This window comes from Fundulus heteroclitus, chromosome 21 (genome assembly GCF_011125445.2).
Source record: "Fundulus heteroclitus isolate FHET01 chromosome 21, MU-UCD_Fhet_4.1, whole genome shotgun sequence".
Lineage (NCBI taxonomy): Eukaryota > Metazoa > Chordata > Actinopteri > Cyprinodontiformes > Fundulidae > Fundulus > Fundulus heteroclitus.
Window position 1 is genome coordinate 38229600 of NC_046381.1, and position 19073 is coordinate 38248672.

At 44.8% G+C, this 19073-nt stretch overlaps 1 protein-coding gene across 1 annotated transcript in view; it reads right to left on the minus strand.

Annotated features, from left to right (window-relative positions):
• Nucleotides 1–249: 249 nt before the first annotated feature.
• The window catches only part of LOC118556933 (NLR family CARD domain-containing protein 3-like), a 39019-nt gene continuing 20195 nt past the window's right edge, over nucleotides 250–19073 (minus strand). The window contains 5 exon segments of the mRNA XM_036125608.1: nucleotides 250–786; nucleotides 1451–1621; nucleotides 5194–5222; nucleotides 5224–5368; nucleotides 9829–10014. Coding sequence (XP_035981501.1) covers nucleotides 765–786; nucleotides 1451–1621; nucleotides 5194–5222; nucleotides 5224–5368; nucleotides 9829–10014 — 553 coding nt within the window. The 3' untranslated portion in view covers nucleotides 250–764.

The following is a 19073-nucleotide window of genomic DNA, read 5'->3' on the forward strand; positions in this document are numbered from 1 at the left end:
GTGATGGATAGATTAGCGACAGGGGTGAGAGTTCCATGGATTTATCATCATCATCTGATAGCGATTTGGAATATATAGAAGACTTTCTTGACAGCAACCTGACTTTTGACGAAATCCAGCCATACCAGTTTGAGGAAGGGAGACCAAAAAGGGACAATGTGAGTTTAATCTGTCTGCTGCAGCAGCCGTCTCCCTATTTTTGTGTTTTTTGTAATGTTTTTTCCACTTTTACCCGATGTATTGCAACATCCAACTGCCATGCAGGTGGTCATTGTTGCTTTAACAATAGCTCTTGGAATTTCAATGGTGAAGTATTTTGGAAATCCAAAATAATTGTTGTTTATCGCAGCTGTATGAGCACAGTGCCTCTCTGCTAAGAAACAACACAGGATGTGATGTCAGGCCGTCATTACTGCCCATATTTGGGCACTCATGCTCAGATATCCGGAGTCTCGACTGCCGCGCCGGTGTCACAGTGCGTTCTAGATGACAGGTACTGACTGTTAATCTTAATTCGATGAAGGATGTTTAACATTTCGGTGTCTAAAAAAATACTTTTGGTCTCCAAAAGAGGGGTGCGCACGCCCCCTGCGCCCCCGCTTGAATCCGCGCATGCTAAATGACAGACATGATCAGATAAACAGGATCAATATCTCTATGGTCAGAGTTCATCATCAGGATCCAGTCAGAGTCTCTTTAAACTCAAACTGCTGCAGCTTCAATCTCTGGATCACCAGGAGCTCAGCTTCTCTCCTCTACTAAGATCATCTGGACCTCCTCCACTCCCTGCAGAGAGAAGAAGGAGCAACAGAGGAGATCAGTGAGTGTTTCCAGCCTCTGGAAGCTGAACATGAACATCACATCTGTTTCTGAAACATCAACTGACTAAGAAACATGGAGGCTGTGTCTGAACACATCTGGATGAAACTAGTAAGAGAAGGACACATGTCCAGATGTGCTTAGTGGACTTCAGCAGACCTTCTGCTTTGTAGAAAGACCACATGGTGACTAAATGTAATGATGGGCTGTGAAATCAGTGATTTGCAGGCTGCAGTCAGACTGATCTCAGAGCTGTGACTAAGATGAAACTGATTAGCTGTTTTCTGTTGAAATGAGAACAAAGAGTCTGAGATCAGATCTGATGCTCCACAGCTTGATGAATGAGGACCACTGTCTCTAGACATGGTGGAAGGCTGTCAGCTGGAATCCAGCTGCATTTACTGGAGACATGAACATCTTTACATGGACACAAAGACAGGAACACAACAAGCTGCTGGCTCCTCTGATTGGCTCATTGTTGTCTTTGTGTCCAATCAGGAAGCCTGTCACCATTCTCCTCCCACTGAGATGCTGGAGCTTTACTGGAAACACTGGATCTTTGCTTTGGTACCAACTGGGTTCAGAACAGTTCTGCTGACAGCAGCTGGACTTACTCCAACCATCTACTTACAGAGTTTTCAGTTTGTAGTCTGGACTCTTTACAAGATCCTGCAGCTGCTGAACATCTGACTCCTTCAGGTTGTTTCCCATCAGGTCCAGTAATGTCAGATGGGACGGGTTGTAATTCAGAGCCGATACCAGAGAATCACAGCTGATCTTTGACAACCTGCAGTAACTCAATCTGAATAAAGAATAAAAGATGTGAGCTGAAGCCACCAGGATGCAAGTTCTAACAGTCCAACAGAACCAGTTAAAGAACTCTCATTAATATTAATGACAACAAGCTGCTGCTTCAATAAAGACCTGCTGGCTTCAGCTCTTTAACAATCAACAATATCAGAACTTTCAATAGTTAAAACTTGTTTAGCAGTTTTTAGAGTCCTGGCTCTCATTTATAAACTTTGTGTGGAATCCGTACTAAAAGTGAACGCCAAGAAAAAGAAAATGGAGTATGGCAAAAATATTCAGATTAATAAAACCATGCTCAGGCACAGCAGCAGCCATTTTCCTTTCTAGATTACAGCTGTACCTGTTCATTTGGTACCAGGTTCTGGCTCAGGTTCTGGCCTCTACACGCCCAGAATCAACCAGAAACGGTCTTTGAATGTTAATGTGTAGAAACTGTGTCAGCTGATTATTTTTTCATCATGGTGATGTGGCAGCCACAGAGAAAAAGCAAAGAAACGTTGGGAAAATTTCCCAGAGAGGCGTTTATTAAATGTGGAAATCAGAGTTAAAAGCACAGATGTTGTCCACATTAAAACAAGTTGTTAAGAAGCTGTTAAAATAAGTTGTTAAAAAGTAAACAACGCTGTGCTCCGTGTTGAAATTCCCCTGTGGCTGTGGGTTCAGATCCACATTTAGAGGAGAGAGGTTTCCCCCACCATTATTAACCCCCCCCCCCCCCCCCCCCCCCCAAAAAAGGTGAGCACTGCCTGGGTGTGAGCAGAAAGCCTCCTTCTCTGCTCTCTGGGGGTGGGGGTTGGAGAGCTGCCTTTCAGCTCCTCACAGGGAGGTGGAGCCACTTTCCCCTGTGGGTAACAGCACAATGCATGCTGGGATTCAGAAGCAGGAAATAGACCAGTTCACGCGTCGTCAGTGCTAGATCCGGGTCCCGCGGGTAGGCAAAAAACAGGACTGTTCTCGTCTACCACATGACAAAACGGGTGATTTAGAGCGTACTTTTAGTTAGTTTATTTTTGGAATCTAAGCAATGCCTACGACTTGTTGTGCTCCCAGTTGCACACAGAGGCATTCCAAATCGTCAGATGTACGTTTCTGTCATTTACCGAAGGACAAAGAAAGAAATGGATAATTTCAATGAAAAGAGCGCAGGCAGACAACCCCAATGAACTGTAGGAGCCGTCATACCACGACAGAATTTGCAGTCTACACTTCATCTCCGGTAAATACAACTTAATTTTGCACTAGTCATTGTTCTACTACTTAAATAGCGGCGGAGGGGAGGTGGCGATCGCTAGACGGGCTGGGAGAAGTGGAGCCGATGCGCTGCAGCAGCCTCTGTCTGCATTACACCCCCGTTCACGTGCTAGTACGTCTGTGTTTACGCTGCAATGTCGCCGACACCCCTACCCATTTTAATAAGACAAAAACACCAAAATAATCCGTAGTTAACAATGTTTTTTTAACCTACCGGTGGCGGGTCTTCCTCTCTGCTGAGGCGCGGTCTGTGTCCGACTCCGCTTTCGTATGTTACACAAACATGTCGGAACATCCATCCATCCATTTTCTGACCCGCTAAATCCCTCATGGGGTTGTGGGGGTCCTGGTGCCTATGTCCCCATATAAAATAATTGTAGCCGTCCAGTGGTTTCAGGGGCTTTCGTGCTCTCTCGTCTGTACTGGCCTGCAGTGTTTATAAGGTAGCTGTATATGTCGCGGTACGGAACACTTGGCCAGCATTTCAAAGACTCGCTCCGTCCCTTCAGGCTTTTGCTGTGTGGATCTGACAATCTGATACCATCAACCATTAACTTACTCTACAAACGATCTTGTGATACGTTATCTAATGAAGAAAAATACGTGGAGAACTCGTCAGTTTCTCTGTTTGCGTCCGCCATTGTGTTCGCGTTTTGCCTACCAGTCCGGCGCCCATGCGGCAAAAAACCCGCATCAAAACAATAACAATGAACTGGTCTATTGGTCAGTCCTCATTATTGGCCAGGAAATATTTGATCCCTGAAAGCGCGTTTCCTCAATTCTCCATCTGCACGGTCTTCCAGCAGTGCCAATGCATCCAGTGAGCAGCATTACGTTTGACTGTTTGCAGCAATTAAAGTGATTGCTGCTCACCTCGTCACAATAATCTGTGGAACACGTCACCCTGGTGATGATTGGAGAGAAGAATGTGAACATAGAAAACCCAGAGAAGATGTTAGCAGACTTTGATTTAAGGTTTAAGATGGCTTATGGGCATTTTGATTTATCTGAAATGTCCCAGATGTATTTAAGAGTCACCAGCAGCAGAATGAATAATACTGAGGTTTTAATTCTTCTGATAGAGAAGATCTCTGATTAAAGTCTGATATAGAGTGAAACTGAACGTCTGAGAGGAATCCTCATGCAGGTTGGCTGTAATTCACCACTTCACCATCTGCATCTCCAGTTTCCCCATCTCTAAAATGAGCGTACGCCTGGGTCAGAGCTGGCATGAGGACCACACATTTTTCCCTCAAGTTCATTTTTAGAAATCCTAACTTCTGGTGGAAAGTGGCGTACGCACATTTCAGGTCCATTTTGTGTAAACAAGCTTTCTAAATGACAGCCCTGCTGACTTCAGCTCTTCACCTCTGTCAGCTCCACTAGCAGCTCCATCAATACAAACTCAGCTTCTGCAGCCAAATTATTCAAGTTTCACAGAAAACAAACAAGTCAGCAGTAATTGTGGATGAAATTAGAACAAATGGAGATTAGTGCAGGTAAATTAACTATTTTAATTATTCCACAGCCATGAAAACATGATGTCATGGAGAATATTTCATGTAAAATTGACTTTAGGAGCTGAAGCTCCCAGAACCAGAACCTTGTACTGTGACATGTTGTGTCTGAGTGTTTTAGTCAGTAAAATCCTTCCAGAGCTTCTAAAAGTGCTGAAGCATCAATCAGGGATTATAGATTTGTTCCTGTCAGACAGATTCCAGGAGCTGAAATTCACTTTTCTAAACTGGCTTGTATCCCCTCTGAGCCGCTTCACATGAGGGGCATTTATACACACTGGGGGTCCCAATGCTGTCCGCTTCTGACCTGAGATCAGGGCTCAGACTCAGTTACACAGAGAGACAACGTTAAAAACTAGCTCCAGGTCCAGGAACAAACTCAGCAAATATTTATTAGAATAGAAGATCTGAACTTTGTTTTTCAGCTGAATGATATCCACTTATTCAATTATTTTAAAATCATCCTGTAGAAAAATTTATTTGATGAAGGTTTAAAGAGATTAAAAACCTTCAAATAAATTAAACATCAGTATTTTTCATTTGTGCTATGAAAAGCAGCAACTCTAAAGTGAAATTCAGCACATTGTTTCATGTTTTCTGCCCATCATGTAATAAATCCTGACAGGAAGTTAGAAAAAGAAAGAAACTTTAACTGGATTAAAGCAGTGAAGAAGAAACCAGACTTTAGCATGAAGATACTCAGTGTGGATCAGTAGAATATCAGCCAGATGTCTGCAGTTTAGTGTCAACACAACTTTCACATCACAGATATCAGAACTAAAACATGGAGTCTGACCTCAGTTTCTGTAGTTTGCAGAGGGGAGTCCTGGAGGAAACCACAGAGCTCCTTCACTGCATCATCTTTCAGGTCGTTGTAGCTCAGCTCCAGTTCTGTCAGATGGGATGGGTTGGACTTCAGAGCAGAGACCAGAGAAGAACAGCAGATCTCTGACAAACTGCAGCTCTTCAATCTTAATAAAGAATCAAAGATGTGAGCTGAAGCCAACAGGATGCAGGTTAAAACTGAAACATGAACAAATAAATGATAAAATGTAGAAAATAAATGTCCCTGAATGTAAAAGTACCAGAAACATGATGAAACAGAGTTTCAGCTCACATTGTTCTGGATTCATCTTCAAGCTAAACCAGCAGCCTGCATGGAGGCTTTTCTCTAAGGAAACATGGTGTCTGTTTAAAGTTCTGCTCCTTCAGTCCCTGATCACTGAACATTGGTCCCATGTTCTGCTGCTGGGCTCAGATGTTATCCATCATACTGGCTCAGTTGTTCTCAGTGGGTCTGGTGGCTCATTCTGAGAACTAAAACCTACGATGAGGAGACTTTCTCCACCTGCGGCCCTCAGCTGTGGATAAGCCTTCCTGAAGATCTGAGGGCAGCTCAGAGCTTTGGACTAAATAATAATCATCTGGATTTGTCTTTACATCTTTGTAAACCAATGAAATGTGTCCTCTGCATTTAACCCCTCCCTCAGGGAGCAGTGGGCTATGCTATGGACCTGGTTTGTATAGATCTTCTCTCCATGGAACCTGACTCAAAAGGCATAAGTAACGTGTTGGTCATAATTGATCATTTCACTAGATATGCTCAGGCATTTCCTACTAAGAATAAAAAAGCCCTTATAGTTAAGATTTTAATAGAGAGGTATTTTGTGCATTATGGACTGCCCGATCGTATTCACTTGGATCAGGGAAGAAACTTTTTCCCCCCCATTGCCCTGTCTTGCAATGTGGTCATAAGAATTGTTGTCTTAATGCCAAATAGAGATCGACAGATTTTATTTTTACAAGTGGAGCAGTCAGCTTTCGCCATAGTGCTCCGCTTGATTCATGCATGTAAATAGTTTTATTGTGATTCATGCGGGAGGTAATCAAATTATGTGGACAATGGGAAAGTAGAAGAGAAAGGGAAGAACAAGAAGAGAAAAAAAGAAAAGAGGAGAAAGAAAGAGGAGAAAAAAGTTAGAGAGCGATAAAACGGCTTCAGTCTGCTTCATCAGCTGCAAAGAGATATGTAAGAAGAACAGCACAACCAACAGATATAGTATAACATATACAATAAAGTAACACCTTGATACCATTGCTGATATTTATGTATTATTTAATCTGACATGTATAATGTGATAGCGGAGAAAAAATATTTAAATAAATAAATAATGGGCTTTCTGTATAGAAGTGACCACTGAATACCTGGAACCCAGTATTAAAAAATCTTTGACAACACCATACCACCCCCAGGGTGATCCGCAGCCCGAGAGGTTCAACAGGACAAAGTTCCATGCTTGGAACTTTGAATGAAGAAAAGAAAAGACAATGGAGCCAGCATGTGGTTCTTATTGTGCATGCTTATAATAGCACCAAGTGTGATGCTATGGGATTTTCTCCCTACTTCCTTATGTTCGGGAGGGAGGCCAAACTTCCAGTTGACCAGTGTTTTGGTGCAAATCTCAATAGACCCCTTGCAAAACTGAATTCTGGAGAAGATTGTTGAACAAAATCCATTCACGGTCCCAGAGTCTGGAGGAAGAGTGGAGAGGTCCATAATCCACGCTGCTTGAGGTCCAAAGTGAAGTTTCCACACTGATTATTTAGGGTGTCATGTCATCTGCTGGTTCTAGTCCACTGGGTTCCCTAAAATCCACAGTCAATGCAGGCATCTAGCAGAACACTTTGCAAGCTGTTGATGTCATCACCATGAGAGCTTTGGAACATGCTCCAGTCTGTGGTTCTGAAACAATCCCTCAGTCTCTCAGTGGCCTCATCTGACCAGACTTTCACTGAGTTCTTCTGTGCTATCACTAGTGGAGTGTAATGGGGGAGCAGGTAGACAAGGTTGTGATCCGAGCGTCCGAGTGGGGAGTGGGGCGGGGGGGGGGGGGGCGGTAGGTGTAGGCATCCTTAACATTAGGATAGAAGAGGTCCAACGTTTTATTGTCCCTTGTAGCACACGTGACGTACTGGGTGAGCGTGGGGAGGGTGGAATGGAGGGAGGCTCGATTGAAATCTCCTGTGATGAGCAGGAGAGCGCGGGGGTGCTTTGTCTGAAGCCTGGTCACCGCGCCGTGGATCGGCTCACATGCAGCGGTGGCATCCGCGGAGAGAGGGAGGTAAACACAGAGCACGATCACGCGACCAAAGTCCCGCGGCAAGTAATAAGGTCTTAAAGTCACTGCCAGTAATTCAACATCTGAGCAGCATATCAGCTGCTTCACGTGAACACGAGCCGCGTTACACCATCTCTCATTCACAAACACCGCCAGCCACCCTCCTCTCTTTTTTCCGCTCTCCGCCAAAGTTCTGTCCGTGCGGATGAGTTTAAAGCCGTCCACGAAGACCACTGAGTCCGGGACAGATCCATCTAACCACGTCTCCGTGAAGCACATGATACAAGCGTCCCTGTACTTCCTTTGGAAACGGTTAGTGCTGCGAGCTCCTCGGTCTTGTTGCGGAGAGATCTTACGTTTCCCATGACAACCGATGGTAAATAACTTTTCCTCCGCTTCGTCCTGCCGCCCCTGCAGCCTCTCCGTCTCCGTATAAAAGAGGATTCTCATCCACGCCGAGAACAGCGGCTGCAGATCAGTTTCCACGCATCTGGAGAACGTGCGTGGCTGCCGCTGCACAGAGAGAGTTTCCTCTGCTCCCACGGTGTGAGGAGTGAGGAGCTGCAGTGTCAGAGAGCTTCTCTGGGCTCAGGCCGCTCAGGTATTGTCTCGGCTGGAGTGGGAGAGACACTCTGTTTAGGACTGGTGAGGTCCTCTGAAACTGAGGTTTCAGGGGCCGATGAATCTGAAACGGAGGTTTAGAGGCTACCGGCTCACCATGGGTGGAGAATGTGGGTGAAGCTGCAGTGAGATCGGCCGATTTTACTGCAAGGCTAGAATCTGCTGGGATTTTGTCTTCAGAGGAAGGTTCATGTTTTATTTCCAAACGTTTTACAGATTCTAAAAGTACACACATTCCCCTAAAGAAGTCACTTCTTGGGCTGTCTCCTCTGTCCCCTCTGCTGATGAAGCCCCCTCCAGGCCGCAGGCAGCTGCGCTGGAAGGGCTGCTGGAGCCGGGAAGAGGAGGAAGAGGAGGCTGATGGAGGAGCAGAGGGAGAGTCCAGGAGCCGTGGAGCGCCTGAACTCTATGGTGGTCCAACCAGCCGGCAGACCAGCAAGGGACGTCGGCCCGGAGCGAGACCTCACCAGGTCCTGAAGCGTCTCCGACTCCTCTGCGTTCTTCTGGATCTTCTCCAGCGCCGATTTAAAGTGAGGAGCCAACAGAGCATCCGGGCTGATGGGGCTCCCAGCACCTCCTTTTTCACATCCTGGGAGGAGGAGGATGGAGGAGAACAGCTGGAGCCAGATGTTCCTCTGGATCATGGTCTGCCAGGCAGAAATGGTCTGCAGACTAATAGAAATGATGATTCTTCTGTTTTTCTTTGTTTTTCTTGCTGCTCAAACTTGTTGGGTTGTTGCTGAATGGTACCGCTGAGTCCAGAGAGCATCTGCTGCAGTGGAGCTTTTTACTTTTCAATATTGTGGTGTAGTTTTAATAGCCACACTGCTGGGTCCTGGTTCTGTCTGATTGAGCTGTCAGACTGAAGAGGACGGTTCCTCTCTGAGCCGCACCAACAGAACAGCAGCTTCAGGCCAAAGCTCAGCTGCTGGAACCTGCTGGTGCCGTCCATCCAACCATTTTCCACCAGGCTTATCCCTGCTGGGGTCCTGAGGGCTGCTGGTGTCTATCTGCAGCTGTCAGTGGCTGAGAGGCGGGCTTCACCTGGACAGGTAAGCAGCCTATCACAGGACAACACAGAGACAGACAGGACAACCAACCATTCACACACACACTCACACCTAAGGAGGATTTAGAGAGGCCAGTTAAGCTAACAGTCATGTTTTAGGACTGTGGGAGGAAGCCAGAGTACCCAGAGAGAACCCACGCATGCACAGGGAGAACATGCAACCTGGTGGTGCTGTCGCTTTGATTTATTTTAGAATTTGTTTCTTTGTTCTTCTCAAACATTCATTTTTTTAGATAATGCTATTTTATTCTTTTTATTTAACTTGTTGATGTGTTTATGTGGTCCTGGCACTACTCTGGAAGAACAAAAATTAATGTTTCATGTAAAGATGTGAATAAGAAATGAAAAATAAAGCAGAATGATGTGATCTTGTTATCTAAATATTTCTCAAATCAAATTAAAACATCTCCATAATTATCATTTGACTTATTTTCCTAATTTTTGTTCTTCTGTCCAAAACATTTTAAGTGTGAAATGTTCAATACTATTCAATATCAAATAAGAAAATAAACAATTTATAAGGCAAAACATTTGGACAGCAGGTTGTCTGTAAATAAAAAAATGTAAAAACAAAATTATTAATTAAAATATGTTTTAAAGTAGCAGTGAAGATAAAACCAACCTCAGCTTCTTTACTTTACAGACTGGAGTCTCCAGGATCTCACAGAGATGCTTCACATCGGAGTCTTCAAAGGTTTGCCTTCCATTATAGATCCCCTCTATTTCCAGTTCAGTCAGGGAGGGGTTGGACTTCAGAGCTGAGGCCACAACTTCACATTCAGTCTGTGAGAGACTACAGCCCACTAGTCTGTGAATAGAGAAACAATAAGATCAGTTCTAGTTAAATCAGACTAATAAACACTGATATCCAGACTAAAAGATGATGACTAAACAGTGATGTCATCATCAGATGAACATCTGCTCTTCACATCAATGTCCTGTTTGACCCGACACAGAGAATCTCTTCAGTCTCTTCAGGTCTTGAATCAGAATCAGACATACTTTAATGATCCCAGGGGGAAATTACTTACGTTACATGCTCCAGAATACACACATTGTTATATATATATATATATTTACAACATTCCACACAAGGTGGTACAATATCACAATAGTCATATCACTTCACCTTGGGAATCCCAGTGAAGTGATGGTGACTTGTGCAAGAAAAGTGCAAAGAATGCATAAATGTCAGTTACAGATGGGGGGGTGTTAGAATCACTGAGGGAAGCATTGTAGAGATTGATGACCACAGGCAGGAATGATTTCCTGTGGCGCTCTGTGGTGCATCTGGGTGAGAGGAGCCTTTTGCTGAAGGAGCTCATCTGCTGGGTCAGTGTGTCATGGAGAGGGTGTGAGACATTGTCTATGATGGACTGGAGCCTGGACAGCATCCTCCTCTCTGCCACTGCCGTCAGAGTGTCCAGCTCCTCCCCCACAACATCCCCCGCCCTCCTGATCACTTTGTTTAGTCTGTTGTTGTCAGCAGCCCTCAGCCTGCTGCCCCAGCATGTGACAGCGAAGAAGAGCGTGCCGGCAACAACAGACTCATAAAACATTCTCAGCATCGTCCCACAGATGTTAAAGGACCTCAGCCTCCTCAGGAAGAAGAGTCGGCTTTGACCCTTTTTGTAGACCGCCTCGGTGTTCCTGGTCCAGTCCAGCTTATTGTTAAAGTACACTCCCAGGTACTTATACTCCTCCACAGTGTCCACAGGGACCCCCTGGATGGAAACAGGGGTCACAGGTGTTTTTGTCCTCCTCAGATCCACTATAAGCTCCTTAGTCTTTGTCTAGTTGAGCTGCAGATGGTTCTGCTCACTCCAAGCGACAAAGTTGCCCACCACAGTCCTGTATTCACTCGCATCACCCCCTTCAATGCAGCCAACTATTGCTGAGTCATCAGAAAACTTCTGAAGGTGGCAGGACTCAGTACAATAGTTGAAGTCTGAGGTAAAGAGGGTGAAGAGGAAGGGGGAGAGAACAGTCCCCTGAGGGGCTCCAGTGTTGCTGACCACCCTGTCAGACACACAGTTCTGCAGGCGTACATACTGTGGTCTGCCCGTCAGGTAATCAACAATCCAGGACACGATGGGGGCCTCCACCTGCATCGCCGTCATCTTCTCTCCTAGTAGAGCCGGGCGGATGGTGTTGAAGGCACTGGAGAAATCAAAGAACATGATTCTCATAGTGCTCGCCGGCTTGTCCAGATGAGTGTAGACTCTGTTCAGCAGGAAGATGATGCTGTACTCAACTACCAGGCGAGGCTGGTAGGCGAACTGTAGTGGATCAGTGAAGGGCCTGACCATGGGCCTTAGCTGCTCCAGGACTAGCCTCTCAAAGGTCTTCATGATGTAGGACGTCAGTGCCGCCGCTCTGTAGTCCTGAGGGCCGCTAGGACGCGACGTCTTTGGCACAGGAACGTTTTCCACAGCACAGGGACTTTCTTGAGGTGCATGCTCAGGCTGAAGACTAGGCTAAGTACTTCACACAGCTGATCAGCACAAGCTTTGAGCACCCTGGGGAAAACACCATCAGGGCCTGCAGCTTTACCGGAATGCAGTCTGGTTAGCTGTCTTCTCACCATGTCAGGAGTGAAGGACACTGTAGTGGCAGCAGTAGGGGGAGGGGTGAGGTCCTCAGATTGTGGAGGATGTGAGCCGGGGGGAAGGGTGAAGTCGGTGGATGTGGATTGGTGTGGTGAGGAGCGGACAGGGGGTCTGTAAGGAGGAGGAGGAGGAGTGGGGGGGGATGTTGATCGGGCCTTGTAGGCAAGTCGGCAGCCGGGAGTAGTGGGGGGTGTGCCGCAGTATCAAACCTATTAGAAAATAAGTTCAGCTCATTGGCCCAGTCCACGCGACCTTCCAACCCCATGCCAGTGGACATCTGGAACCCTGTGATGGCCCTCATGCCACTCCACACATCTCTCACGTTGTTGGTCTGAAGTTTATTCTCCAGCTTCATCCTGTATGTCATTAGCCTCCCTGATTTTATGCTTGAGTACCCCCTGTACTCTTCTCACCTCTTCACGGTTGCCATCTCTGAACGCCCTCTTCTTCTTATTCAGAATGGCCTTTATTTCTTTGGTGATCCATGGTTTATTGTTGGCGTAACAGGTTACAGTCCGAGCTAGAACATTGCAGTCCACACAGATGTTGATGTAGTCAGTGACGCACTCTGTAAGACCATCGATGTCCTCCCCGTGGGGCTCACATAGTGTGGACCAGTCAGTCACCTCAAAGCAGGCCTGCAGTGCCTCATAAGCCTCCTCCGACCACCTCCTCACAGTCCTTGTGGTCGTAGGCTTCCTCTTCACTAAAGGCACATAACACGGTTTGAGGTGAACCAGGTTGTGATCTGACCTGCCCAGAGGTGGGAGAGAAGTGTAGATGTATGCATCTTTAATGTTAGCATACATCAGGTCCAGTGTCCTCTCTCCTCTGGTAGGGCAGCTCACATACTGTTTGAAGGTCGGCAAAACTTTCTTCAAGGTGACATGGTTAAAGTCTCCCGACATGATGATGAGGGCATTAGGATGTTGGGTCTGTAATTTGGAGATGGAGGAGTGTATGATGTTGCAGGAAGATGTTGGATTTGCAGACGGAGGTATGTACAGTACAGGACAACAACTATAACATGTGGGATCTCTCTAGGTAGCATGTAAGGACGGAGTCCAACGGCCAGCATTTCAACATCCAGACTGCAGAGCCGTTCCTTAATGGTAATGTGCCCCGGGTAACACCATCTGCTCTTTACTAAAATGGCGAGCCCCCCTCCTCTCCGCTTACCGCTCTTAGTGTCCCGGTCGGCCCGGACGGTGTGAAAGCCTTCCATGGAGACAATCTGGTCAGTAATGTCCATGTCTCGGTGAAACACATCAGACTACATTCACGGTATTCCGGTTGAGTCCGCGTTAGCGCCGTTAGCTCCTCCATTTTGTTATATAAGGAGCGAACATTACCCATAATAACAGAGGGGAGACACTGCTTGAATCTTCTTCTTTAAGCCCGTCTCGTCTCGACCCTCCTTTCCTCCCCTGATGTTGTTTCCCTCCTCAGCAACCACAGCGTGTTTTCCTCCAGATTTCGGGTGGTATTCCAATCGGTTTAGTTATAAATCCAGTCAGCATTAGCGCTCTGAGTTCCTCTCCAGTTTAAACAAGGCGAGCGTGTCCCGGTGAGCGCGTTGGTGAGCGCGTCATGATAAAAACAACACAAGAAAGCACGAAAACTCAATGAGAACGACCCCGATAGACAGGACAGTACTTCACTGTTACCATGAAAAAGCAAGAGCAATCAAAAAAAGAGAAAAGTAATAAAGTTAAAGAAAGTTAAAAAAGCGAACTGAGCACGTAACCTGCAGCATGCAGCCTTACGCGCATGCGCAAAAAAAAAAAAAGCTCTACTGCAGAGCTGCTGTGTCTCTGCTTTGGTTAAAAGCTTCATTTAACCACAAAGATGAAGAAAGATCATCTAGAGTAAAACAACAGAATTTACTAAATCTATCTGGATGTCCATGTTAGCATTTGGTCGTCTCCTCTATGTAAATTATCACCAGACTCTTCCTTTTAGACCAAACTGGGTAAAATTACTGGTAATGTATCAAAAAGAAAACAGGAGGCTCCAGTTTTCATTTAGTAAAGAAAGTCATGACTTAATGGAACAGATAATGGTGTTACGTTACTTCCACTATAACACAGTGTGTTACTACAACTCCATCAATAAAGCAGCTTTTCTTCAGAGCATGCTCTCTGCTGCAGGAGTTTACCAGTGGGTGACTTAGTTTAGCACTTTACTTCTTCAGTGGTATAATAGCTGAAGTACATTCTACCTGCTGCTGTCTGCAGTGGAGGGACCCCTATTTCATTTACTACAAAGTCTGTTTTAGCTTGATATATTGCTGCAAGAGAAGATTTTGTTACAACCATTTTATAGCTGGTTGCAGCTTGTTAATGTGCAATAATTATCAAGTTCAAAAACATTTAGTTTATTTTATTGTCCTTCTATTACAAACATTGAATATAATAATAATCATCATCATATCTACATAATTATATTGCAATTGATAGATGTCTTGACTCCTAACTCACTTGTGCCACCACACACTAAAATGGTAGATTAGTGGACAATGGTTTCACATTTATACTCCATTCATTATTTATTCATTATTATTTATTTTATATTTGACACTTGAACTCTAAATTATTTTTTAGTTTCACTAACAGGAAAGTCGTCCTAATGCTTTGACATGTTAGATCCCATAAAGTAAGTGAATAGTTCCTTTATCTAGTCAGTAGTGCTGGATGAGAACATTGTGGAGCAAAGGCCTCTTGTGTTTTAAAGCCAGACCTATCAGCTCTGAGCCACTCTGAGCATTAAAGCCACTCACACCTGCAGATGGAGGCAAAGGAGAAGGCCAGCTCAGCTTCAGGTAAGCTCCACCTGCTACCAGGCTCCACTTTGCCCTCTTTCACAATGTTGTTCTGTGTGTGGGTGAGCATCAGTGTTTGGCTTATGTGTGTTATGTGTTATTGGTTCAGGGCCCAAAGCTGCAGTCTGCTATAGCATTGTGAAAGGTGCTGCTGAGAGTTCATAATTAACTTTTTCTGAGCTGAATGGAAACGAAATTTCATTCTGTATGCACTCTGTGCATACAAAATGACAATAAAGAAAGTCTAAGTCTAAGTCTAAGATCAGAACAGAGCTGGGAGAGCAACAGGCTGCCACTGCTGCTGAGGGTGGGTTTACTTTTGCTCTGTTTCTCAGTGAAGTGCTGCAACTTGATAGAATCACTGTTTCCTTTTAATTATGAACTCAGTTAGTAATCAGTTATTATTTCCTGGGTTACTAACTATAGTCAATAAGTCTGATAGTGAACATGATTAAATGATCAACCATCGTTGATGATGAAATACAACTCCACAAAATAATCAAGTAGCTCTTAGATAGCTGCTAAAGCATCTCAGCTGAGGTCTGTAGCCTGGTGTCTTTAGACAGGATCAAATACGCTCTAAATGGAATGCTTTCTGAGCTCCGTTAACACCACTGCTTTCTACGTTACTTCCACATTTACATTTAATTAATCAGAACATTTTAGGATGAAATACTGTATTTCAGAATTCACCAAATGTCCATATGTAGAGCATGTATAACGTAAAGTTCTTCCATCAATCAACCTTCAGTCAATAAGTCTGATGGAGAACATGGTTAAATGAAATAAATCAAGAGGAAAACAACAATCAGAGGACGATTCTGGAGGAATAATCCAGAGCAAAGTACTGAGGGACATTCAGTAAAGGGTACTGAGTGGTTCAGAGGTGGAGCACAGGCACCAGAGGAGGAGGTTCTGGGTTCAGTTACTGCACATCTTCCCCTTCTCTGTCTGCCTTTCCTCCTGTCCAGCTAATAAAGGCCACGAGTGCCACAAAAACCTTTAAAAAGAAGCAGTTTTTCAAAGGTCAGGGGGTCCTATCATCACATGAATAGCAGCTCATAGCAGGAGTAGGTGAGGAGGAGCAGAAATTATGAAACATTTTAGAGGAGCGTAAATTAAATGTTTTAATAACCTTGTTTTTAATAATTGGAAGAAGCTGTACTGCATTCCTGTCGTTCCTGTTTTGCAGGCGTTTGTTCTGATTCTGCCTGACCTTCATTGACACATACTCCTTCATCCGTGTTCTTGTTACGTCACAAATAAAAGCCATTCTGGTCTAAAAGGACATTTCCCACAGGCTCCGTGGAGCTACGACCTTGACAAACAACCCTCCTCCTTGTCCATCAGAAATATGGATGGAGTCTGTTTGTGACGGATGACGGAGCGAAATGCATCAATTTCTAAAAACCAGTGTCTGTATTCACAAAGATCCTCAGAGTCTCTCAGAGCTCTTTTCTTAGCCTAAAGATTCCAACCTAGTAGTCTGAGCTTCAGAGGGATTCAGATGCTGCTGAGAGCCACTCTGAGGAGGGAAATGACAGAAAGTTTATCTTAGTGAGGATCAGAATCAAGTTTATTGCCAAATAGGTTTGCACTTACAAGGAATTTGACTTGGTGTTGATGGTGCATACAAAACTATACACACTCACACACACACACACATATATATATATATATATATATATATATATATATACAGGGGTTGGACAATGAAACTGAAACACCTGGTTTTAGACCACAATAATTTATTAGTATGGCGTAGGGCCTCCTTTTGCGGCCAATACAGCGTCAATTCGTCTTGGAAATGACATATACAAGTCCTGCACAGTGGTCAGAGGGATTTTAAGCCATTCTTCTTGCAGGATAATGGCCAGGTCACGACGTAATGCTGGTGGAGGAAAATGTTTCTTGACTCGCTCCTCCAAAACACTCCAAAGTGGCTCAATAATATTTAGATCTGGAGACTGTGCAGGCAATGGGAGATGTTCAACTTCACTTTCATGTTCACCAAATCAATTTTTCACCAGTCTTGCTGTGTGTATTGGTGCATTGTCATCCTGATACACGGCACCTCCTTCAGGATACAATGTTTGAACCATTGGATGCACATGGTCCTCCAGAATGGTTCGGTAGTCCTTGGCAGTGACGTGCCCATCTAGCACAAGTATGGGGCCAAAGGAATGCCATGATATGGCAGCCCAAACCATCATTGATCCACCCCCATGCTTCACTCTGGGCATGCAACAGTCTGGGTGGTACGCTTCTTTGGGGCTTCTCCACACCGTAACTCTCCCAGATGTGGGGAAAACAGTAAAGGTGGACTCATCAGAGAACAATACATGTTTCAAATTGTCCATAGCCCAAGATTTGTGCTCCTTGTACCATTGAAACCGACGTTTGGCATTGGCACGGCTGACCAAAGGTTTGGCTATAGCAGCCCGGCCGTGTATATTGACCCTGTGGAGCTCCCGATGGACAGTTTTGGTGGAAACAGGAGAGTTGAGGTGCACATTTAATTCTGCCGTGTTTTGGGGAGCTGTGATTTTATGTTTTTGGATACAATCCGGGTTAGCACCCGAACATCCCTTTCAGACAGCTTCCTCTTTCGTCCACAGTTAATCCTGTTGGATGTGGTTCGTCCTTCTTGGTGGTATGCTGACATTAACCTGGATACCGTGGCTCTTGATACATCACAAAGACTTGCTGTCTTGGTCACAGATGCGCCAGCAAGACGTGCACCAACAATTTGTCCTCTTTTGAACTCTGGTATGTCACCCATAATGTTGTCTGCATTGCAATATTTTGAGCAAAACTGTGCTCTTACCCTGCTAATTGCACCTTCACACTCTGCTCTTATTGGTTCAATGTGCAATTATTGAAGATTGGCCACCAGGCTGGTCCAATTTATATATATATATATATATATATATATATATATATATTTATATATATATATATATATTTATATATATATATTTATATATATATATATATATATATATATATATATATATATATATACACTCACCGGCCACTTTATTAGGTACCCCGTGCTAGTAACGGGTTGGACCCCCTTTTGCCTTCAGAACTGCCTCAATTCTTCGTGGCATACATTCAACAAGGTGCTGGAAGCATTCCTCAGGGAGTTTGGTCCATATTGACATGATGGCATCAAACAGTTGCCGCAGATTTGTCGGCTGCACATCCATGATGCGAATCTCCCGTTCCACCACATCCCAAAGATGCTCTATTGGATTGAGATCTGGTGACTGTGGAGGCCATTTGAGTACAGCGAACTCATTGTCATGTTCAAGAAACCAGTCTGAGATGATTCCAGCTTTATGACATGGCGCATTATCCTGCTGAAAGTAGCCATCATGGGTTGGGTACATTGTGGTCATAAAGGGATGGACATGGTCAGCAACAATACTCAGGTAGGCTGTGGCGTTGCAACGATGCTCAATTGGTACCAAGGGGCCCAAAGAGTGCCAAGAAAATATTCCCCACACCATGACACCACTACCACCAGCCTGAACCGTTGATACAAGGCAGGATGGATCCATGCTTTCATGTTGTAGACGCCAAATTCTGACCCTACCATCCGACTGTCGCAGCAGAAATCGAGACTCATCAGACCAGGCAACGTTTTTCCAATCTTCTATTGTCCAATTTCGATGAGCCTGTGCAAATTGTAGCCTCAGTTTCTTGTTCTTAGCTGAAAGGAGTGGCACCCGATGTGGTCTTCTGCTGCTGTAGCCCATCTGCCTCAAAGTTCGACGTACTATGCGTTCAGAGATGCTCTTCTGCCCACCTTGGTTGTAACGGGTGGTTATTTGAGTCACTGTTGCCCTTCTATCAGCTCGAACCAGTCTGGCCATTCTCCTCTGACCTCTGGCATCAACAAGGCATTTCCGCCCACAGAACTGCCGCTCACTGGATGTTTTTTTCTTTTTCGGACCATTCTCTGTAAACCCTAGAGATGGTTGTGCGTGAAAATCCCAGTAGATTAGCAGTTTCTGAAATACTCAGACCAGCCCTTCTGGCACCAACAATCATGCCACGTTCAAAGTCACTCAAATCACCTTTCTTCCCCATACTGATGCTCGGTTTGAACTGCAGGAGATTCTCTTGACCATGTCTACATGCCTAAATGCACTGAGTTGCCGCCATGTGATTGGCTGCTTAGAAATTAAGTGTTAACGAGCAGCTGGACAGGTGTACCTGGACAGGTGTACCTAATAAAGTGGCCGGTGAGTGTATATATATATATATATATATATATATATATATATATATATATATATATACATACAGAATTTAGAGCTATATACACTCAGTAAACTGTGCGTTAATGTAACGCAGAAGCTTGTAAGTCCTGAACAGGGGAGAGAGACAGTGTCCAGTGTCACGGGCGGCTCTTGGCCTTGTTCATAA